Source organism: Trichosurus vulpecula, chromosome 7, assembly GCF_011100635.1.
Source record: "Trichosurus vulpecula isolate mTriVul1 chromosome 7, mTriVul1.pri, whole genome shotgun sequence".
Lineage (NCBI taxonomy): Eukaryota > Metazoa > Chordata > Mammalia > Diprotodontia > Phalangeridae > Trichosurus > Trichosurus vulpecula.
The window spans coordinates 235082643-235107558 of NC_050579.1; the positions used below are offsets into that span (position 1 = coordinate 235082643).

The following is a 24916-nucleotide window of genomic DNA, read 5'->3' on the forward strand; positions in this document are numbered from 1 at the left end:
TCATCTCCACTAATTCAGGCCTTTTACTCACCCTTGTCACAGCGGGTAAAGTGGAAATAAAATTCTGTAAGGTGAGAGCATTTTTACTTAAATGTCTATCACTTAGAAGCACGGGACTCAACTGAAGAAAGCTCAAAAGGCAATAACAATTCAAATCTGCCCTTGGAGTAGCAGTCTCCCTGGTGTTAATAGTTTTCATTTTCATTGGAAATCATTAGTGTTGAATGATAAACTGTGTTAATTAATGGTCATGTTAGATAACCACCAAAAAGATCTTCAAGGAAAGTAAGACTGTAAACTGCTGAATATGGAATAGATGATTTTCTTTCTTTCTTTCTCTCTGTGTCTCTCTCTGTGTGTCTCTTTCTCTTTGTCTCTCTCTCTCTGTCTTTCTGTCTCTATGGCTTCCTCCCTCCAGAGTCATACTTCACACCTCCCACAGCCAAATGCATTTCTCACTTTCAGAATTTTAATTCAAATATTTCTGCGAGGCAAGTCTCAGCATGGAGCTGATGCCTAAGAACTTCAAGGTGACTTAGAAGCAAAGCCAGAGGTTTTGTGTGATTGGCTCAGTCTTGTGCTGCTGGCTTTCAGAAACAGGGGCCTTAAACACTGCTGGCATCTTCCTCTGATAACCAATAAATAAATAAAACCTACACACATTTGCCTTTTTCATATTTTTAAATGGGGAAAAAAGCAATTTTGTTGTTGGTGTTGCTATATGTTACAAGCCTTCTACCAAGGTTTACCTGCCAATAGCTGCTGCTTGTCATCTGTCCACACACTTTCAACCTTAGTCAAGTGCTTCTACTTGCTTGTTCCCACCTGCAGGGCCCAGCGAAGCTGCAATTGGCTCCAGACAAGAACCAAAGAGAAGCCTGGATGCTGGGGCAATGAACCAATCATGTCCTTGATGCTGGCCTGTGTTCCAGACTTGTTTGTTTTCTTCTTTGAACTCGTATAGAACCTCTGGCTCTTGACTACCTGCTTTGGTTTTTGACACCCCGCCCCACACACACACACACACTCCTGCTTTGATTTTGGTTCTTGCAGGCTTTGCTCTCCTTCTGGTTTTCTGATCTACCCATCTGGCCCTACTTAAATAAATTAAATTCTGTTTTATTCTACAAACATATTCTATGTCCTAAACATTGAGGATACTCAGAAGAAATCAGATATAGTCCCTTCCCTCAAGGAGCTTGGAATCTAGTGAATTCAATGACTAGGCGTACCCTGCTAGCTGTCCCTAGTAACCCTATTTCTTTCTCTTGGAAGGACCAGAATCCTAACGTGTACCTGCAGCCTGACCATTTTTCCTACCTCTTTCTTCAACCTGCCCCAGCTGGTACAATCACGTGGCTCCCTTGAAACTGGCACGTGTTGAACTCCTCTGGCACGAGTCCCTCTCCCTGATCAGTGATCCCTAAACCTCCTACCCTGACACCTTGTCTATTTTACCGTATTAAAATACTGCAAAGGACTCATTTCACAAGGATTAATATTCCTTTTTGTGCCATCTTTCATTTCATTCAACAGAATTCTTTACTTTAAATGTTGTTTATCAGAAAACAATGCTCTCCCTTTTCCCAGACTCGTGGCCCTATCCCAATACTGACATGCTCTGTTTAACCTGCTCTGTGATGATGACCCGGGCTAGTTCACCCCCACTTAGGCAGCCTGGTAGATTTCCTCTCCCATCCCCTCCAAGGGCTCACCATCTTGGCACTACTTAGTAAAGAGACCTTCTGCAACTCACAATTCCTGAACTCAATTGATCCATGAGCCTTGCCTCTCCAGCAGCAGGTAAAATGTTCCCAGGTGAGTTCACCGAGTAGAAGAATAACATTGTTAAATAGAAAGCAAGTTATATTCAGGTTTCCCTCAGCACTTTAAACAAGTGCTTTTAAGATTTTTGCCACATATCATATTCCAATCAAAGAGTTAAGTGAGTTTAACAAAAAGAAAAGTAGGGGTCCACATATTCTACCTTCATCAGCTTCTGTGCAATTTTAGTGCTAAACTGTTATCTTTTAACCAGATCTATACTATGATCTTAAGATTCAGAGCAAGAAGGGACCCATAAGACTCATCTAATCTAAACTTTTCCTTTTGCAAAGAAGGAAAATGAATCCCAGGGGGAAAGTGATTTGCCCCTGTCGCAAGTAGCCACATCCAGGATTCAAACCTCTATCTCCTGACTCTTCATTTTTCCATCCCCCATGTATCCTTTCTTACTTCTTTTCTACTCCTTTTTCTTCCTGGTATTCCCACTCTGCCCATTTCTTTAAAAAAATCATTATTTTCTTTTTCTACCTGTTCCAACACATCTTTTTTTCTTTTCAATCCCTACCTAGGCTATCTCACCAGTAAGTAACCCATTGGAATACAGTTGGGATGCCTACAGGGCTGATCCATCCTGCTAATTCCATGTTTATTTTGTTCATCTAACATACAGCTTCTGATTACCTGAAGTTTTCCTTTGAAAACAAGTAGAGGAAAGGGAAAGGGACAGATGCAGAGAGACAAAGACAAGCAGAAAAGAAGTCAGGGAGGACGATGATACCAACAATGACAGTAGGTAGAATTTGAAGAGAAAAATTCACTGGTGTGAAATTATCTTCAGCAAGAATTGTCCTTGTCATCAGATTCTGGGATGAAAGTGAGGTTTCCAATTGCAAAGTTAAGACAGAACTAATTTCCCTTGAGAACTACTGAATACTTTGGAGAATAGTTGCTTCTGGGGTTTGGCCCTCACCACTGGCATGAATAAAGTATTGGCTAAGTGGATATTAAAAGTGTCTAGAGCATGCAAAGAGTAGTGCTCTAAGTATTTCATCCCATAACCACCTTCCAGCCTCCCACCATATAAATAAATAAAATACCAAAAATTGAAAATATGTGTCTAGCCTAGATCCTTTGTGGAACAGAACTATATAATTAATGTTTTCTAAAAATCAATGCAATTTAATCTAAGCTTCTTAATTGAGATTCTCCTGAGAGTCAGGAGGGGGAAAAAGCTGATATCACTGGTATCTACTCAGGTTTGGGAAATACAAAAAGGAAGGAGTTTGGAAGCCTTGGTCCTTCCATGCTGTTGCAGAGATGTCATTCTGTTTCTGAGGCTGACTAAAGAAGATTCAGGGGCACTGACTTTTCCCCTTGAAAAGTTGAATGTCAGCAATGACCGCTGGGATAGATAGCCTCTTAAGTCCCTTCGAGTTTTAAATCCTACCACCTGTTGATCATAAAGTCTGAGGGAAAGGAAATATAAAAATAAAGACCTCGACAGTGGATGGTTGTCCTAATATTATAACCCAACACAGAATCCCATTCATTATTCTTGTCTCCATATTCCATTGAAGCATCTCAGCATCCTCTGATTTGAGGAAAGATTGAATCTACAGAAACCTTATGCAGAACATGAGATAAAAAAAGAAATACTTAAAGACAAAGAAAAATATGTTCACAACTGAAAATGTTGGTGATGATGGATCAAAGAAGTAAATAAACGTCCATAGGAGCACTTTTGCATGCTGTATGTATATCCATCTTCATACCTCTTGATGGGTTTCAGACACCGATGATGATTTCCTGATGGTAGACACAGTATGCCTCCTGTGATGGGGGAGAAAAATGAAATAGTATCTCATGAAACAGCCTTGATTAACATGAAGGCTTCCTTCATAACATTTGGAACAGATAGCCATGCAGTAATAGAATCAATCAATTAATTAACAAACATTTATTAAGCACCTACTATATGCTAGGCACTGCACTGTGCATCCTGAATATTTGGACACAAAAATCTAATCAGTCTGTGTTCTCAAAGAGCTCATATTACAATAAAATGACCAAAATAAAGCCTACAAATCTAAGGAAGTCTTTGAACAAGCCTCATGAAAGACATGCACTGCTGCTGGAGTGTTTATATGACAGAATTTCTGGGATTAGAAGGTAGCTCAGGGGCCATTTAATCCAACCCTTACCTGAATAAAAATCCCCAGTGCAATATACCTGCCAATCGTCCATCCAGACTGTGCTAGATGTTCTTAAAATGTGAAATAAATTAGGGTGGTACCTCCTATTCACCAACATGTACCATGCCAACAATCCACTGCTTTTTAGAAAGGCTAATAACTATAGATCAGAATGCCCAAAGCTACAGTTAGTGTATTGATGCTATAACATGAGATCCTGCGCACTATTTCTCCCATTGGACACTCTTTCCTCCCTCCGTTTTCATGATTCTGCCTTCTCCTGGTTCTCCTTCTACCTTTCCAATCATTTAATTGTTGACTCCTTATCCGTTTCATAACCACTAAACATGGGTCCTTTTCTATCTCTATATTATCTTATTCAGTGATTTAATCAGCTCCTGTGGTTCGATTATCATCTCTATGCATGTTATCCCCAGATCTTTATGTCCAGCTTTAATCTCTGTCCCAAATTATAGTCCTACATCACCAACTGCCTTTTGGATATATTGAATTGGATGTCCTACAGGCATTTCAAACTCAACATGTCCAACAACAGAGCTCTTTTGCCCCACACCCTTACCTGTTCTAAATTCTGCTATTACTATCAGAGGTAATATCATCCTCTTAATTACCCTGATTCAGGATCTTGTGTCATTCTCACCCTTCTCATTCACCCCACATATCTAATCCATTGCCAGATCTTGTCATTTCTACCTTCAACATATCCCTGTAGATGTATCCACTCCTGGTCCCTTCCACCTTTCCTATCTTCTTACACTTTACACTCTTCCAACCTTTCTACCATCTAGCTACTCTGCCCAGGGCTTCTTACACACTTTCCATTTGTGACCCCTTCAGCACTGCATAAAATATTTGCTGCGATGTGACCCACAGTTTAAGAAGCACTGCCCTACTTTCTAATTCTTGAATATAACATTCCACCTTCTATCTGTCTTTCCACTGGCTATCCTCCTTGCTTAGACTGCTCTCCCGCCTCATGTCCACTTCTGAGTTGCCCTGGCTGCCATCAAGACTCAACTCAAATCCCGCCTTCTAATGAAGGACTTTCCTGTCCCAACCCTCCATCTGCTAAGGCCAAATAATGTCGTTCCCATTAGAATTTAAACTCTTTGAGGGGAAGAACTATTTTTTCCTCTTTTTTTGGATTCATGGAACCTTAACAGTGTGTCTGGTATAGTAAACATTTAATAAATACTTATTTACTGACTGTACTGACCTTTCATTTTACAACTCCAGGGTTTGTGGAACAATTTTTTTCTCCTCCAAAATTGGCCAAAAATATGAACATTTGAATCCAGCTGTTGTTCAGTTATTTTCAGTCATGTCTGACTCTTTGCGACCCCATTTGGGGTTTTGTTGGAAAAGATACTGGAGAGGCTTGCCATTTCCTTCTCCAGTTCATTTTACAGATACGGAACTGAGGCAAACAGAATTAAGCGACTTGCCCAGGGTTACACAACTAGTAGGTATCTGAGACCAGATTTGAACTCATGAAGATGAGTCTTCCTGACTTCAGGCCCAGTGCCACTAAACTGCCCGATCCTTCATTTTACATCTCTAGTATTTAGGGAACAAATTTTTCCCCTCCATAATTAGCCAGAAAGTATGAACATTTGAATCCAGTTGTTCAGTTATTTTCAGTCATGTCTGACTCTTTGTGACCCCATTTAGGGTTTTCTTGGAAAAGATACTAGAGTGGTCCTTCTCCAGTTCATTTTCCAGATGAGGAAACTGAGGCAAATAAAGTTAAGTGACTTTTCCAGGGTCTCATAGCTTGTAGGTCTCTGAGGCCAGATTTGAATTCAGGTCTTGTTGACTTCAGGCCTGGCAGTCTATTCACTGTGCCACCAAGCAGCCCCACTTTGAATCCAGGCACATAAGCATTTGTCATGGACACATGATGATACAAATGCAAGATGCATCATTCTCCCTGGATAACAAGCCAAAGGGGCTTTTATGACACCTTAAAGTGGTCATTGACAACAGCTGCCCTCCTAGTGAAATAGATAGTACTGTTGCATCTTTAGACAGCCTCCAAAACTGAGAATGATTAGCATGAAGCTAATAAATAAGGGACCTAAATCTACTAGCTCTTTCTTTTCTTTTCATTTCCCAAACCTGGATAAAGATCAATGATCCCAGCTTTTTCCTGCCCCTTAGGAAAATCTCATTTCAGAAATTTAGTATAATGATATAGATCCACTGTTATTCTCACAATCAATTCAGCAACATTCAACACTTATTCAGCATCTACTATGTAATCAGAGCTGAAGCAGGCACAAAGATGAAATTAGACAGGGACTTTACCCTGCCCCATGGACGATCTTAATCACCTATTTCATGTGTTAAATTTTTATTGCAGTTCAAAGTATTCACCAAAATGCTTTCTGATTTTAATCAAATTAAGCTAAAAAAAATGAAAAACCATGGCCAAAAAAAAAGACACCAAATTATTCTTCAGGCTTTGGCCATGTTCTTCCCTCCTGAAATGTCCTTCTTTCCTAGTCAATCTATAGAGCAACAGAGAGCCATCTCCAGTGGTCCTGATCTGGACCCAGATGCCTCCAGAAGAGAAAGTGAGGCTGGTGACCGTGCACAGCCCTCCCTCACTTAAATCCGCTTCACTTGCAAGTCATGGCATCATCTTCCTGACATCACAGTCCTCTTCAAGAATAAAGGATAAACAATGTAGAACAACAAGCATTCATTAATCACTTACTGTATGTGAGGCACTATGGTAGGCCCTGAGGATACTAAGACTTAAAAGTACAGCATTCTCTACCCTTAAAAAGCTTACAGTCTGGGGCAGCTAGGTGGCTCAGTGAGTAGAGCACCCACCCTGGAGTCAGGAGGAGCTGAGTTCAAATCCAGACTTAGACACTTGACACACTAGTTGTGTGACCTTGGGCAAGTCACTTAACCCCAATTGCACTGCGTTTCTCCCTCCAAAAAAAAAACTTATAGTCTAACATGAATATATATATACATATATATATTTTACAAAATAGGTACAAGATAATTTGAAGACAAAGGAATTAGCAGCTAAGGGAAATGTACTCCAGCCATGGCAGCCAGCCAGTAAAAAGCAACTAAAAAGGAAATAAAAGGGATACCAGGTATGAAGAACAGTAAAAGGGCCATTTTGACTAGATATGTACATGCTCCATTAAAAGCTACATTTATTTGTAATGAAGAGAAAATGAATGATAGCAGCTTAAGTTTCCCTTTAATTAAGCCTTTATTTAACTTTAAATAATAGTGCCACCCTTTATGTAGCACTTAAAAAAATCAGACCTGATAATCCGTCAGCTCAGGAAGCCCCTGGGCAGAGGCTCCCTCTACTAAGGCAGATGGTCCCTACTCTGTAACTTAAGAGTCTCCTGGGGCACTGAGGCAAAGTCATATGTCCCAAGTCACCAGGATTTGAATTCATGTTTTCTTGTCCCCATCTCCCAGGCCAGCTCTCTATCCACTAAGGCAGGAGAAGGGAACCTTAGGCCTCAAGGCCACATGGGGCTCTCTAGATCCTCAAGCGTGGCCCTTTGACTGCTCCCCACCCCTGCACTAAGGCATCCTATCTCTTATCCCTACTTGCTTTCATAACATACTATTGCCCCTCTAGTACAGAATTTTCCAGCTACTTGAACCTCACAACGACCCTGTGCAGCAAAAAGAACCAGAGATAAAGAGGATGAGGCATCGAGGAAGGAGACAAGATAGTATAATAATAATAGCTGGCATTTTTGTGGCAATTGAAGGTTTGCCATGTTTTCTCATTTAATCCTCAAAACAATCCTGAGAAGAAGGTGCTGTGGTTATTCCCATATCACATATGGGAAAACTAAGGCACAATGAGGTCACGCAGCTAGTGGGTGTCTGAAGTTGGATTTGAACTCAGGTCTGGCACTTCAAATCAACCAAGTTAAGTGTGGTATCAATGGATAATGTAGGAGAGAGTATTCAATAAAAGCTACAGAACCGATAGGGTCAAAGGCAGCAGGAAGGTCACAGAGGATGAAGAGGCAGAAAGTCACTGGATTTAACAATTAAGAGATCATTGGCGTCCTTCGAGAGGGGACTTTCAGCAGAGGCCAGATAAAAAGGGACTCAGGAGAGAGTGGGTGGGAAGGCGATAGACAGAGGGAGGTGGCCATGATAGTTATTTCAAGAAATTTAACAGGAAAGGGAAACAGAGGCACAAAGCAGAAACTAGAAAGGGAAAACAACCATGAAAACATTTTTAAAGGATGGTAGAGACCAAAATAAGCCTGTAAATAGATGGGAAGGAGCCAAACAGAAAGAAGAGGCTGGCGATGCGTAAGAAATAGAGCAAGGAAAACAAGATCCCAGAAATACGGAGGTTTGGTGCTTCCTTCACCCAAATAACCATGTCACTGGCAACTAGGTGGTAAAATGGATAGAGTTCAGGCTTTGGACTTGGGAAAACCTGCGTTCAGGTCTCAGACACTTACTAGATGTGTGACCCTGGATACATCATTTAACTTCTCTGTGCTTCAGCTTCCTCATCTGTAAAATGGGACTAACAATAAGTAGCACCTACCTCATAGGAAAAATAAGGTTGCTTTAGTGCATAATGTATGTAAAGCACTTTGCAGACCCTCAAGTGGTATATAAAGGCTGTTATTATTAAGTTTAATATAAATTAATATAAATGTAATTTAATTATAAATATATTTAACATATATTTATGTAAGTATATGTTATCTCCCCTGTAGAATGTAAGCTACTTGAGATCAGAGACTATTTTTTTAATACCTCCAGTGCCTGGCACACAATAGGCATTTATTAAATGCCTATTGATTAATTAATTCATTGATAGGCAGGAGAATTAACCTTAACAAAGAGTAGAAAAACTTCTATTCCTAATAGGAAGGAGCACAGAGTGAATGATGATGCAGAAAAGAACGGAGGAGGGGAAAGGACACTGATTCTTCATTGTGGTGAATAGGAGGCTAAATTATCAGATGGAGGTGGTTCTTTAGGGGGCTTGTAGATGATAGGATCATAAATTCAAAGCTGATGAAACAGAACCTAGAACCCTATGTAATCTAATCTCCTAATTTTACAGAGTGAGAAACTGAGCCCCAGAGAGGTTGAGTTGGTCAAGGTCAAACCAATTAGAAGTGACAAAGACAGGATTTAAACCCAAGTGTTCTGATTCTACATCCAGGATTCTTACCACAAAGGGAAAAAAAATTAAGTCCCTGTCACGAATACTGTAGGCAATTGATAAGAGTATAGAGATAGGATTGTTGAATGGTCAGGGACCATCTAAGTATATACCATAAATGTATAGTAAGTAAAATCTGGATTCTATATCATTATGCCCACTTTCTAACTGAAAAAATTAGGTGTCAAAGAAGGTTCTACAGTTAGTAAGAGATAGAATGAGATTAAAATCCAGGTCTTCTGACTATTCCGATTATTCTATGGTACTTAAAGAAAAGATGGTGTAAGGCAGTTTTTATAGCAGTCATTAGGAGAGTACAGTAGCCAACAAGTGAGCAGAATGTTTGGGAGAGTGGAGGGAAGCAGTCCTCTACTGCTCCTTTGTCATAGTCCAATCCCAACAGGTTCTGGAATACTACCCAGTCCTGCCCTACCTCCAGAGACTAACAATTCTAAGGTCTTCTGAGACCCACCAGAAGATGGCACGAGAGTCCCCTTGACAGAGCTAAATAAAACATAGCCAGAGCCTTCTTATCAATTGCCTACAATATTCCTGACAGTGACTTAACGCCTATCTCAGCCTCTTAACTCAGAAACCAATGCAGTCAAATAGTAGATAACAGAACTGCTCTGGTGAAAAGTCACTTGGACTAGCCTAGAGAAGTGAGTGCAGTGAATGGAGCACCGGAGCTCGAGTCAGGAAGATCTGAGTTCAAATCTGGCCTCAGTCCTTTGGCAAGTCACTTAAGACCTATGTGCCTCAGTGACTCATCTGTAAAATAGAGACAGACTGGAAAAGGAAATGGCAAACTACTCCAGTATCTTTGCCAAGAAAATCCTGTGGACTTTGTCTACATAGAGTCGGACATGACTGAACAACAGAACATTAACAACAACAGAGAGAAGAAGAAAACTGTCGTGATTCCATGAGTATAGGGAGCTAGGATAGCTATATAGTGGCTGCTCAGAAAACAGAGAAAAAAAGATTTATATGGACTGGTGATCTGGGATCTAAAATCGAATGTTACTCCTCCTTTCTCCCCTCCTCCAATAAAAATCAACCTCACCTCCTTACATAAACATCACCTGGGTATGCTTGATTTAATGCTATTTGGTAAGCAGTAAACAATACGCTTATAGCAGATGGAACATTTTGCTAAACTAGTACACCTTAGAGCATTGCCTGGCCTATAGTAATTATCTAGCAAAGGCTTGCTTGCTTAATGGCAGAATAGTGTGATGGATAGACTCTTGGATTTGGAGTCTGAAAGATATAGGTTCAAATCCTGCCTCAGACAGCTATATGACTCTAGGTAAGTCATTTAACCTCTGAGAACCTCATTTTATTGATGTCTTAAAAGGGAGCGGTAATTGCATCTGCCTCCCAGGTTACCATGCACCTCTAACAAAATAATGGAAATAAAGCATTGTGAATGCCTTAAAGTACACAATAAACGAGAGCTGTCATTATCTCATCTGAGCTTCACAGTCATTGTTAGTTATGATATTTCCTCATTTTACAGATGAAGAAATCAAGCCTCAGAAAGAATGGCCAAGCTCACTTTGCTTCTCAGTGGCAGAACCAGAACTCAAAGTCGGGTCTTCTAATCCCAAGTTCAGAATTCTGTCCACTATACCTATAGCAGCTGCCATCCATTTTAGTTTGTAACTTAGCTATGTCATTTCACCAGAAGACAACACCAGCCCTAAGTGGCCTGATCCTACCTATTCGATTCTGAGTAAAAATTGATCTTTGACTTAACAGGATATAATGTAAACCTTGTCAGTGCTTGATAGAAGTTACCTGTAATCCCTCAAAGATGCCTTCTTGGCTGCTTTCTGCGCACCAGATTGGCAACAGGCAAATTTGCAGTCAATGACCTGGTAAATAATTGGGTTGTACATAGCTGCTGACTTTGCAAGCAAGGTTGGCACCACTGAAAACTGAACTGGGATGGAATCAGGCTGTCCAAAAGCTGACCACATTGACACCACGGCATAGGGGATCCAGGCAATAAGGAACCCTGCACAGATCAACATTGCCACCTGGTGAGAGAAGAACAAAAGAGAGAATCAACTGGCAGATGTGCAATACTATACAAAGGACAGGGACCCAGAATATGGACAACTATAAAATGATTTAAAGAAACAAACAAAAAAACAACAACCACATACAACCTGGAAAATTCACCTAATATCCTCTTCCTCTCCCTCCACATAACTAGGCTTTATTTTGCATGTACCCATATAGTGCTTTAGCCATTAATATTTCATAACAGCACAGACATACGGTTGGAAAAAATATCCTTGACCATAAGGTCCAACCCATCTCATTGTGTAGATGAAGAAATTAAAACCTAAAGACATGAGAAGATTTGCCAAGGTAGCACACATAGTAAACAGCAGAGCCCAGATTGCAAACCAGGTCATAGGATCATAGATTTATAGCCAGAAGATACTTCAAAGGCCATCTAGTCCAATACACTCATTTTACAAAAAGGAAACCGAAACCCAAAGAGGTTAAGTGACTTCTCTCTACAGCTGTTGTTGTCCAGTCATTTCAATCCTGTCCAACCCTTCATGACTCCATACTGGAGCAGTTTGACATTGCCTTCTCCAACTCATTTTATACAGGGTGTTCCTAAAATCTGGACACATAGGCAATTGACGGCAATGTGGAGTTAGTGCATTGAGTTCACGTGAATCTTACAAAGCGCATCAACCTTTGCATCACAATTGGTGGAAATCATATTGAAGATGTCTTTTGTTAATATTCCAATTAAATAAAAATTTCATTCATTTCACTTCTTAAAAATGTGCATTTTATATATTCATATTTAAGTTTCAATATTTAAGTTTATGATATGTTTTTGTTTCTTTTTTCTATTTTGCATTTGTGTTCTGGTAAAATAAAATAAAAAACTGTCAAAAAATAAAAAACCTTCATCTGCAAAAAATAATATGCATTTTTGCCTATGTGTCCAGACTTTAGGAACACCATGTATATGAGGAAACTGAGGCAAACAGAGCTAAGTGACTTGCCCAGGGTCACACAGCTAACATCTGAGGCCAAATTTGAACTAAAGTCTTCCTGACTCCAGGACCAGCACTTTATTCACTGTGTCACCTAGATGGCCTAACAGGCTTTGAACCAAAGTCCACTGACTTGAGCCAGTGATCTTTCTCCAGTACTCTATCACCATATTTCTTTAAGGATCCATGATTGTGTCATTGAGGATGGAGGCAGAGATTGCATGCAACCCTTCTGCATCTTACAGATAATCTTAAAGAATTCTTGAAGATAGAATATTGATTGCCCTGACACCTAGACAAGTCAATCAGTCAACAGGCATTTATTAAATACTTACCAAGTATCAGGCAGTCTTCTAAGCAGTGGGGCTACAAATAAAGGCAAACACATGGTCCTTGCCCCTAAAGAGGTTACTTATTAATGGAAATCATGACAGGCCTTTCCACAGTTAGCTAGGCTACTCCTTAGATGAAAAACATGTAGTCCCACCTCCACACCTTTCTAGTTTGGTGGGATACATTAGAACATTCATCCTGCTAACATAACCTTTGAGAATTTCAGTGTCACCTCCATGCTACCACTTGGTAGAGGTTGGCCAAGACATTATTAAATCTTCTTTATCCTATTCTTTGTCAGTTGCTCCCCTCTCCATATCACATTCATCTAGGGATACGAATGTACCCCCAGTCAAAAATAAACTGAGATGTACTCAGTTTTGGGGAAAAGAAACCATGCCAAAGAGCATACGTCTGCCTGAGTCTGTCCTGATTACTCAGCCCACATTCACTTAAAACCTACTTAGGGGATTTGTTCACCTTGACGAAACTCTCAATGACCCAGATTTGCCATTAGGGAAAACTTTGCTCTCATTGAAATTTCAGTATGAATCTTCTTCAGGGATGCATGTTAATTGTTCATTGGCTCATAGGATTTAGAGCTAAAATGAGGGCCTCTGAGATCTCTTCCAGTTCTTTGGTCCTATCACAATATCACAGAATTAGACCTGGGTGAGACCTTAGAGGCCATCCAGCCCAACCTTTGATTTTATAGGTGAGGAAACTGAGGCCCAGAAAGGTTCAGATCCTTGCCTAGGTTCACACAAGTCATAAGTATCTGAAGGAGAATCTAAACCCAAGTCTTCATCAGTCCAAGACTAGCACTCAGTCCATTGTGGCACCTAGATGCTGTAATGGTAAATAGGGTGGGGATTTTTTATTGTTTTCCCTGTTGGAGCACTGAGGTAACCAATGAATCGGGCATTTGTTTCTTTGATTAAATCAGGAATCTTTGATTACCTGCTTATGTCAAGAGAAAGCCTAGTTCACATAGGTTCAAGAAGCATGGCTATGACACCCTTTGACCCTGAACAGGGTATATAAACTCAGAGATTAGCATTTTGCTGGGGGCTCTCACTCACTGGAAGAGTGTCCTGTGATTTGACCAGTCGAGACTCTGGGTAGCCACTGGAGTCCCCTGGCTTTGAGAATCCAGATGTTGGTGCCTCTCCCTCGGTAACTATGTAATTCTTTGTTCAGACAGCTGGAGGTCTGTCTGTTGATAACTGTGTGTGTTTGCTCTGTTTATATTGTCCCTGTTTGTAATTTCTGTTTGTATTTGCTCTGAAGTTCAGGATGCTGGCTTTCCCCCCTGAACTAAGGGAGTGATATATGTATGTTTGATTAAAGTGAGATTGTTAACACCTTAAAGTTGCTTTCCTTAGAAAAGCTGATCAAAGAATCTGTGCTAGCAGCCTTCCTGTGTGCTGGTGTTATTGGTCTTATACTCTCACAGCATCTACTGGCAACATTGTTGTTACAAATGCCTCACCAGCTACTTTATTTCATCAATGAGGATATGAAAGTAATTTGCCCCAGGTTGTACAAGTAGTGGAGTTATAGATCTGAGAATCAGATTTAGGCTTTCTAAAACCAGCCTAGCTCCTACCTTCCCAAAGTGCTTTTAAATTAAGAACTAGAAGCTTAAGGAATGTAGCCCAGGTCTCAGAGTGAGCCACGTAGGCCCAGTCACAGCTGCCTCACATTCCACCGCCTACAACGCTCACCTGTGTTTTACCAAGAATTAGAACAAGCCTAATAATCACATGCAAATTTCCTGCTGGGTTTTGCTTGCCATCTTTCTCCAGGGACCTGTTGGGTTGAAGTTTTACTCTGTTTGCTCTGTTATGATTTTTTTTTGTTTCATATGGAATGGTTGCCTAGAGGCTCTGCAGTGAATGCCTTTTTTCGAAATTCCCAAATAAATAATAAATATATAAATAAACATTGCTTTAGCAGATGTCTGGGGGTTTAACATTACTCTCATCCATCCTCCTTTGGTGACTCATATGCTGATTTCACAATATCTCAAAAGCCATTTTCTATGCCATGTACTTGTACACTCCTGCCAAAGTCATTGACAGAAAATAAATTAACACTTAGCAAATAATATTTCCTACATTTTATGTATTTTTTGCTTTTATGGGAGTTTGCAATGGAGTTCAGGAAGTACTTAAAACATTTGTACTGTTTTTCCTCCTTCGGAAAAGACACATTGAAGAATTAGACATATTGTGGTTCCCAGACAGAGCAAATGAGGTAATTCTGCAACAAAGCCCGACCCTCTCCCAGACACAGGTAAAAGCCAAATGATATCAAATATATTTGATTGACTACAACATGACTCTAAGAGAAAAAGAAGAGGGATGGGAGATGGTGATTAAAAGTTTTGAATATATGTATATAAGCACACGCATAAACATATGTAATTTGTATATATGTGCATATATAAAATACATGTGCTTATATACATATGTTAATGCACATATTGTTATATAGAAATATATACATATAAATATATGCACGTACATATATACAGACAGATAGATAGATGAGTGGGTGGATAGATAGATAGATAGATAGATAGATAGATAGATAGATACGTGGGCAGATAGGTAGATAGATAGATAGATAGATAGATAGATAGATAGACAGATAGATGATAGATGGATAGATAGATAGGTGGATGGGTGGGGGCAGATGGATATATAGGTAGGTAGATAGATCGATGGATGGATGGATGGAGAGAGAGAGAGAGAGAGAGAGAGAGAGAGATGGATAGATGCATGTCAGTGAAAGGTAATTAATTGCCCTAGACCTCCTTTTCTATCTTTTTTTCAAAAGGAAAAAAAAATAGCTTCTGAGATACTGAGACATAGAGTCATAGATTTAGAACTGAATGGTATCTTGGATGTTATCTATTCTTGAATGTCAAGCAAAAATATTACTTATCAAGTAATGTATATGCATATTAACTAAAGGCTTATTGCCTTAACCCAAAGGAATGATGCTAAGGATGCAAATTTTAGATACTGTTGTCATCTGGGAAATGTAGGTTGGGAATCAAAAGTATCCTGGATCAAAGGATCTACAATTCAGAACTAAAAGGAATTTCAGTGATCATCACTCTAATCCTTCGTTTTACAGATAAGGAAACTGAGGCATGGCGAGAGGAAGTGACCTGCCAAATGTCACCCCAGGTGAGAGCATAGATCTAGAGCTGGAAGGGCCTTTAGAGTCCATCTCGTCCAGCCACGTCATTCTACAGATGAGGAAACTGAGGCCCAAAGAAATCAATTGACTTGTCCAACAATATACCAAAGAGTAAACAGCAGATTGAAGATCTGAACCCCAGCCCTCTGACTCCCACTCTATCCTGCCATGTGTTTGTTCATCCTGGAAATGGTCCAAGTAGATAATATTGATTTTTACTTTAAAAAATTTAAATCTCTCCTGCAGTTAATTTCTAGTTGCAATTTTCTTCACAACCAGTTTTTGAAAACAAGTAAAAGCTATAGCTGAATAGCAGAAGACAAGATGCAAATCAGGTCAGACCTTTCCATGCATTTGTGTTTCTCAGTTTGGGTCAAGAATTGAGCACAATACTCCCACATTGGGCAGGGACTGGCTTAAGGCACAGGAGCTAGATTTTAAGTATTTAGGACAATGCTCCCCACCATGTTACTGGGAAGCTTTGGCCATCCATTGCAGTCCAGTCAGGGCCCACAGGCAATGACTAGTGCTGCTCTGAGGATAGACCAGGTAATAGGGGATACTAGGGTTGAAAGCAAGGCATAGTGCTAGGTGATTTTTCACAGAGCCAACCCAAAGTAGCCACATTCACATATGGCTCTGTTCCAGTCACCAGCTATAAATAGCATTTGATGCAGATGAAAGGGGGTGGTGGAGAGGTGACTTATTAGAGGGGAAGACATGATTGCATGTTCAAACCTTGAAGAATCACAAAGGGGAGGAACAAAACAAACAAAACAAAATAAAACCCTCTGTAAGTAATGAATGCAGAGTGTCTAAGGTGGAACAGGATTTTCATTCTTACGGCACTAGAGGATCATGCTGGGCTGAAGCCAGGAATCAAGGGGTCACAAGGTATCCAAAATCCGGCATTTCTTAGTGTTGATAGAAAGAAAGGCAGCTTGCTACAGGAGCTATACTGCTGTTGCAAGATCACTGCTTTGGTAGCCAAAGAGTCTGGGTTCCAATGTTGTCTCCTATATACAACAGAAAGTCCTTGAAGCTGGGGGTTGTTTCATTTAGGTCTTTGTGCCTAGCATAGTGTTAAGTACATAGTATGTGTTTAATAAATGTTTATTGATTTATATAATTTTGGCATGTAATTTATGATCCCCGGCCTCAGTTTCCTCATTACATTGAACAAAATAGCCTTTGAGGTCACTTCCATCCCTGAACCAATGTTCCTAAGTCACTCCTCTATCTGGGCCTATTTCCTCATCTGTAATCAGATTAAAGAGACTAGATGACCTCTAAGAACCTGGTCAGCACTAAGAGCTGATGACTTAAGATATCTATGCATATGATTCAGAGTATCTACATATTTATCTTTTTTTTTTGGAGGCAATCAAGGTTAAGTGACTTGCCCAGGGTCACACAGCTAGTAAATCTGAGGCCAGATTTGAACTCAGGTACTCCTGACTCCAGGACAAGTTGCTCTATCCACTGTGCCACCTAGATGCCCTTTAGAGTAGCTATATATTTAGGAAAATCCTCACAAACACAAAGGAAGTCCCATCTGAGTTGCGGGAAGAAAAAGAGTTTTAATATTTCTGAGTTCAGAAAGTAACAAGAACAAAGCAAAACAAATATTTCCTAATAGTCCTTTGGGGGACTGCCTTCACGAATTGATATAATGCCTCAGTTCCTCGTCTGTAAAATGAGCTGGAGAAGGAAATGGCAAACCAATATCTTTGCTGAGAAAATCCCAAATGGGGTCACGAAAAGTCAGACATAGCTAAAAAATGATTGAAAACACTGTGTGTGTGTATGTATGTAGGGATGTATGTGTATATAGATATATGTGTGTGTGTGCGTGTATACATAATATATCCTAAGTATATATAGGAATATATATGGAATTAGCACATATACATATATTATACATATATATTTAAAACTGCACTAATGTGGGCATATGTATGTGTATATATATGTGTGTGTATACACACACACATGCTCCCATGCTCACACACACACACACACACACAGGTCTGTTGTTGTTCAGTTGTTTCAGTCTTGTTCTACTCTTCATGACCCCATTTGGGATTTTCTTGGCAAAAATACTAGAGCAGTTTGCCATTTCCTTCTCCACCTCATTTTACAGATGAGGAAACTGAGACAGACAGGACTAAGTGACACAGGGTCATACAGCTAGTAAGTGTCTGAGGCCAGATTTGAACTCAGGAAGATGCGTCTTCCTGACTCCAGGACTGGCACTTCTCCACTGCACCACCTACTTGCCCATACTAGTCATACCTGATTTTATTAGTGTAAGAAATTCTTCACAGATATAGTTACAGATCTATTGTATATGTAAGAGGGAGTCTTTAAAGACCTTTAAAGTGTTACAAAACCATTTGCCCTCTTAAGTAGCTTTTAACATTTCCTAGTCTATCTTGTATACACTATTAATATGTTTAGCAAACTCTCTCTTTTTCTCTGTGTAGTCCAAAGATCAAATTCAGCCTAGTTCCAGACTAAATTATCTCAGCTTTCTAATTAGTGGCATTTGAATTAATGAGGTTTAACTGTACCATCCTGGACAGCTGCCCAGAAAATAGCTGTTGTTTAAGGTAACCAACCATACAAAAGCTGGTTTGGATGGTATGCTCTTTGCCTTCATCAACCCTAATTACAATGATCCATCAAGGAAACAATGGTGGGGGAACCTGGCTGTAAGAGTATAGGATTTGTAGCAGGGAAGGACTTTCAGGATCATCAAGTGAAATTTACCCCCTTCCTTTCAAGGAGGAGGAAAATGAAGCCTAGAGCTATCAGATGACTTATCAAAGGGTACATAGCCAATGAGCTATAGGGCCAGAACCCAAGTCCAGGTCTTTTGGTCCCCAAACAAAACTTACCACCATATAACCCTGTGGCCTAATGACCCTTTCCTGAGGACTATTAAGGCCCAAATCAACAACATTGACTGTTTAAAAATCATTCTTTGTCAAAATGCATTTAAAATATAAAAAGGGAAAAAGTTAAGAATTTAATGTCAGGAAAAACAAGTCCAAATAGACACCTGCAGAAGCTGAAAAATTCAGTGTAAAACTGGGAGTGCTACAGGCAACATTATTTGGAATCAATGATATAGAATCATAGTTGCCAAGAATTTTTTTTCCTAATTGGGAAGAACTTCTCTGCAGGTTTACTCCAACTCAGAGAGTCCTCCTGGAGCATTATATTGCTCTTTCTCTCTGCTTTACCATGAGGGGAAGAGTAGTCCAGAAGAGATGAATGGGGTTAAACTGCCAACCTGAGGACTTTATATGTAATTTGGAGGCTGAGTTTCCCCTTGGAAAAAAAAAAAAACAAGATTAGCAAGATGCAGGTGCAGATAAGATATTAGCAGTGGCTGTAGTAAGCACAAATGCTTCAGACACATGAATCAGAGCAAACTGGCCAAAGCATGGGGCCAAGCCACAACAAAGCACAGGAACACCAAAGTGAACTGACTCAATATGAAGGAGCTTAGCTTGATTTAGAATTAATAACTTGAAGCCTTCTGGCTTTAAGGAAAGGAAAGACCAAGCATAATTTTGCCTTCACCTTAGCCTTAGTTGGGTAAAATGAGGCTAAATAATGACTAAAAAAAATAGTTGCAGTTGAATCATTGAAGTAAGAGACTTAGTTGTAGTTATGATTAGAGAATGCCAAGGTAAAGAAATTCCCTCTCCCAACGCATGCTGGCATCTTTTCTGCAATATGTATTCTTTTGATCATGGCTTTCAGGTAGTCCAATAATTTTTAAATTATCTCTCCTGGATCTATTAGCAACGTGTAGTCTTAGAGAGTTGGCTTGAACACTGAGAAGTTCAGGGCCTTGCCCAGAGTCATGCAGCAAATATGCATCAGAGACAAGACTTCCTGGCTTTGAAGGCAGCTCTTTATCCACAATGCCACACTGTCACCTACTAGGTGTACTAAGATGCTGATATTTCTCTAAAATTGTTGCTCGTCAATTTTGAAAGACTTAAGAATTGTAATGAATGTAATGATAAACCATGAATCTGGAGGACTAACATGAAACATGCTACCCACCCCTTGTCAGAGAGATGGTAGACTTAAAATATAAAATAGGACATACATTTTTGGACATGACTAATGCGGGAATTTCTTTTTCTGAACTATGAATATTTTTCATGAGAATTGGATTTATTATTATTATCATTATTATTATTCAGTTGTGATGGAGAGATAATAAATGCCTGGAGAGATAGATGATAAACAGACAACTAGATAGATAGATAGATAGTTTTTTAAAAAAAAAAAGATCAAAAAGGATGATGAAAACAAAAACAATGGTCACTACTATATTAAAACCAATCTTTTGGGTTAGATTTAACAAATACAGTTATCCCTTCCAGATCATGACATTTCAATATATTGAGGGTCAGCAGATGACAGATGAAGGCCAGCAGATGACACAGAGGATACAACTAAATACTTAACCCAAATTTTCCAATAAGGTACTGAAATACCCCATAAAAGAAAAAGAAAAAAAACAGACTTCTCTGGTATGAAGGGAGAGCCAAAAAAATTTTACGTAGATTTTCCAGATCAGGGCAGGGGGTGAAGGGGTGGGAGGGGGCGGGGGAGGGGCATCCCTAACACCAACAATGTGAAAAGGATAACTGTCTTAAATAATAAAACTTTACGAACTCATTTAAAAATTAAATTCTTGTTTACTTCACCTTATTATGCAAATGTTAGTAATTAGAAATCAATTTATGTTTGTGCTATTACCTTTTAAAGGAGCAATATTACAGAGAGAGAGAGAGAGACAGAGAGAGAGAGACAGAGAGACGACAGAGGGACAGAGACAGAGACAGAGAGAGAGACACAGAGAGAGAGAGAGATCTAGTCAATGTAGCATAGCGTAAAAGTTCTGTACGTCAGGAAGCCTTGTATTCAAATCCTAGCTCAAATGCTTACTTGCTACATGACCCTTTAGAAATCACTTAACCTTTCTGAGCCTCAATTTTTTCATCTGTAAATTTAGGATAATAACTGTAGCACCTCCCTCACAGCATTATTCTGATGATCAAAATGAGACAATTTAAATTATGTGGCAAAGTGTAAGAGTTATCTTATTGCCAAGTATTGTTACTATTATTTGTAATGTCTCCTAGCAATCAGCACACCCAAGCCCAGGCATCTAGAGATAGCCACTTAAAGGTATGGTGCTCGAAAGAAAATAATCATCCTCAGAAGAATCTCAGGATCATAGAACCACAGGATGGCAGAGTTGGAAGAGATTTTAGGGATCATTGAATCTAACCCCATCATTTTATATCAACTACCCTCATACATCATAACCAGAGAGTGACAATCAACTAGTTAAAAGAACTGGGGAAATTTAGCCATAGGAAAAGAGACAGGATGGGAAGTAAGGGGGAAGAGATATCTGTCTTCAAATGTTCAAGGAACCATTATGGTGACAAAGGATGATGTTGTTCTTGGTTCCAGGAAGCAGAGCCTTGACCAATAAGTAGAAATTACAAGCATGCAGATTTTGCTCAATATAAATCCTAACAATCAGAGCTGTCCAAAGTTATGTTGGGATCCATAGCAGGTGAGTTTCGCAGTGAGGGAGGGCTTAAAATTGAGCTAGGTGACACAGTGGATAGAGTGCTAGGCCTGGATAGACAGGAAGACCTGAGTTTAGATCTAGCCTCAGACATTTCTTCTATGTGTGACTCTGGGCAAGTCACTTAACCCTGTTTGCCTCAGTTTCCTCATCTGTAAAATGAGCCGGAGAAAGAAAAAGCAAATCACTCCAGTATCTTTGCCAAAAAAACCCCACATGGTGTCATGAAGGTTGGACATAACCGAACAACAAAAAGTATAAGAAGTAAGACCAGTTGTCTGGAAAATTTTAGCAGGGATTCATGCAGTGTGGTATAGCAGAAAGATGGATAGATTTGGAGTCAGCTGACCTGAGTCACATCCTGTCTCTGCTAGTTGCTCCCTGTACAACCTTATGCAAATCATGTAATCACTGTAGGCTTCAGTTTTTTCATCTGTAAAATGAATGGGTTGGACTAGATGGTGTCTAGGGCCCCTTCCAGCTCTAAGCTTCTGATCCAATGTAAGGGGTTAAATTAGATTATGTTGAAGGTTCAGTCCTGGTAGTATAGTGAATAAAGCATTGGGCCTAAAGTCAGGAAGACCTGAGTTCAAACTGGTCTCAGACATTTATTAGCTGTGTGACCCTGGGCAAGTAATTTAACCTCAGCTTCCTCAACTATAAAATGGGATGATAATAGCATCTATTCCTCAGGGCTGTTACGAGGATCAAATAAGTGATATTTGTAAAAAGTACTTAGTACAATGCCTGACACAAAGTAGGCACTAAAGAAATACTTATTCCCTTCCCTTCCAATTCAATGACTCTGTGTCCAAATTGAGTACAACAGAGATATGTATAGGAATGTAAATTAAAGACCTAGAATAATGCTATTGCATAGGGCAGAGGAGAAAAAGAATCTAACACTTTCACCATTAGTTTCTGCTGTTCTCTACCCATTCCTCTTCCTGACCCCCTTTCTCCTTTCTGCCCCAACTAAGTTTTTAGAGCCAGTAAAATGTATTTCCTTCAAAATATCACTCCAGTACCTTGGTCAGTTTCATTTCCAGCACATGACTACTCTGGATCCGGCTGTCAAAATGGGCCACTTCTTTGGTGGATGACTTGACCTTAGCAATTATCTTCACGTAGGAGAAGACAATCACAGCAGTTGGGAGCAAGAGACAGAAGAAGAAGATGTTCAGGATGAACGTCTGTCCGGTCACAGAGGCTTGAGCCAGCCACCAGTCAAGGGTGCAGGATGTTCCAAAGGGCTCAGGGGCGTAGTTCCCCAGACCTGCCAAGGGCATGGTTGCCCAGAAGGTAGCATAGGCCCAGATGATTACCAGGCAGATGTAGGCATGATGTCTCTTCAGCCAAGTCCCTGGGTGGGAGGGGAAAAAAGCATTACCTAGAAGCTCTGAGAGTCAGCTTTATGTATAGGGAGCCACCTATGTCCAGAGCATGGGAGACTCCATGCAAAGGATTTCAGAGCATCCCCGCTGGGGCATCTGCCCCAGGAGGTATCCTACTCTCTGTAGATTTCCCAACCCTCTCCCTCAAACATAGGTTAGCCAGGGGCCCCTCTCAGCTAGCTCCCCATAGAAAGTAATCTCTTACACAAATTCAACAGCATTAACACTAAATAAGATATTAAGGACTGATGAGACTCCATACATTACCTTCTCCAGAGATATTATAGTTTAATAAGGGTCTCTTAGAGACATAATGCAAAAAGAATGACTTCCTAACGATGGAATTTCATGTACTCAGGAGACTCACCATGGTGCCATGGAAAGCACACTGAATTAGGAGTCAAGAGCCGTGGGTTCAAATCCCAACTCTGCTATTGATAGATCATCTATTGACTGACCTTCAGTAAGTAGCTTCTCTAGGCTTCAATTTCCTCAACTATAAAATGAGGGGATTAAACTAGTTTCCAACTTTGACAACCTATAGATCTAAGTTATTTCAAGTGAGGGAACCTTAGCAGGACCCCTCAAATTCCCTACTCCACCAGGTACCCAAATACACTCAAAGACAAATTCATATCAGGTGAGGAAAAAAGAATAAATCATACCTTGTATTTATTGAACACCTTTCTTCCAAAAAGCTTTTGCACCTTCTTATCTCATTTGACCTCTTAATGTCCTTGTCAGGAAATGTGTATGTATGTGCAAGAGATGTTGATCATTACTATGTGTTACAAAACTAAGACAATTGTCTCTCCGTGGCAGCTGGTAGCGCAGCCTCCCTGTTTGCATTAGAATAACCATCTCTCTCACTTAGCAGTCATGAGAGAGCCAGAACGCCTTAAAGAGAAGCTCAGAAAGCACTGCAGATGGGATTCTCTGAGAGCATCCCTTTGTTCTCCAGTGCTAGCTTCCATTAACCAAAATAGAATCCCCCAAAGAGAGAAGTGCTGCCATCTTGAAAAAGCAATAACTCTACACCAAGGAATATTTTTTTTAGGAGTTCAAGTTCACTACCACAGAACAAGGGTTGACTTAAACTATGCCTTTAACCTGAAAAGAGTGTTGCTCCCACATGCATACACACACACCTTGGTTGTTAGATCTAAGGAAGTAGAATTGTGGACATTTATCTGTTTGGGTCTAAAGTATAAGAAACTAAACATGAAGATAAATTTCAGAGAAGCTTAATCTATTCACCCTCAAACTCAGAGATTCTGCTTGTTTGATCCTCTTGGTCCTCCCTGTCCCTCACTCCTCATATCCAGTCAGTAGGCTTGATTTAGCCATTGTACGGCTGTGAAAATTCTAGACTGGAAGCTGCATGCCACATTTCATCTAAACTGTATGTCACCCTTAGGACCTAGCAGAGGGATCTACAGGGTAGACACCTGATAATTTTTTTTAATTGAAATAAATTTATTTTCTCAATCTACCTCTCTTTTCTATTCCCACAGCCAAACCTAGTTGGGGTCTCCATTATTTCTTGCCTGGATTATCCTAAAAGCCTCCTAACAGTTGTCCCTACTACCATTCTCTCCTCTCTCTCCACTCTATCTGGCACAAGACTGTCAAACGTAGGCCTTGGATCACCCTCCCCTGCTCTGAAACCTCTCCAAATGATGGCTAAACTCCATAGGCTGCCATTCAGCCATTTTCATGTTCTGGCTACAACCTACCCTTGCAATCTTCTTTCATGATCTCCTTCACATACTCTATGATTCAGCCAAACTGCCATACTCAGTGCCCTCCTCCAAAGGACTGCATTTCCATCCCACAAATATCTTCCTGGAAATTAGGTTTCATATGGAGAGAGAACTGGATTTGGAGTCAGGAAGATCTGAGTTCAAATCCAGTCTCACATACTGACTAGCTGTATGATCCTGGACAAGTCACTTAACTTCTCTACATCTCAATTTCCTCATCTGTAAAATGAGGGGACTGAGCTCTATGGCCTTTAAGACTCTTTCCAGTTCTAGACTCATAATCCTGTGACTCTTTAAGAACCACAAAACTTCCCCTGATCCTTCATTCCTCCCCCAACTCCAGCTGGAAGCAACCTCCCT

The 24916-nt window shown here is 40.0% G+C and overlaps 1 protein-coding gene across 1 annotated transcript in view; it reads right to left on the reverse strand.

The window, feature by feature from the left end:
• Positions 1-3551: 3551 nt before the first annotated feature.
• The window catches only part of OPN5 (opsin 5), a 41888-nt gene continuing 20523 nt past the window's right edge, over positions 3552-24916 (reverse strand). The window contains exons 4-6 of the mRNA XM_036766671.1: positions 22428-22762; positions 10993-11234; positions 3552-3615 (exon numbers count right to left, since the gene is read on the reverse strand). Coding sequence (XP_036622566.1) covers positions 3552-3615; positions 10993-11234; positions 22428-22762 — 641 coding nt within the window. The remainder of the gene's footprint in view (positions 3616-10992; positions 11235-22427; positions 22763-24916) is intronic.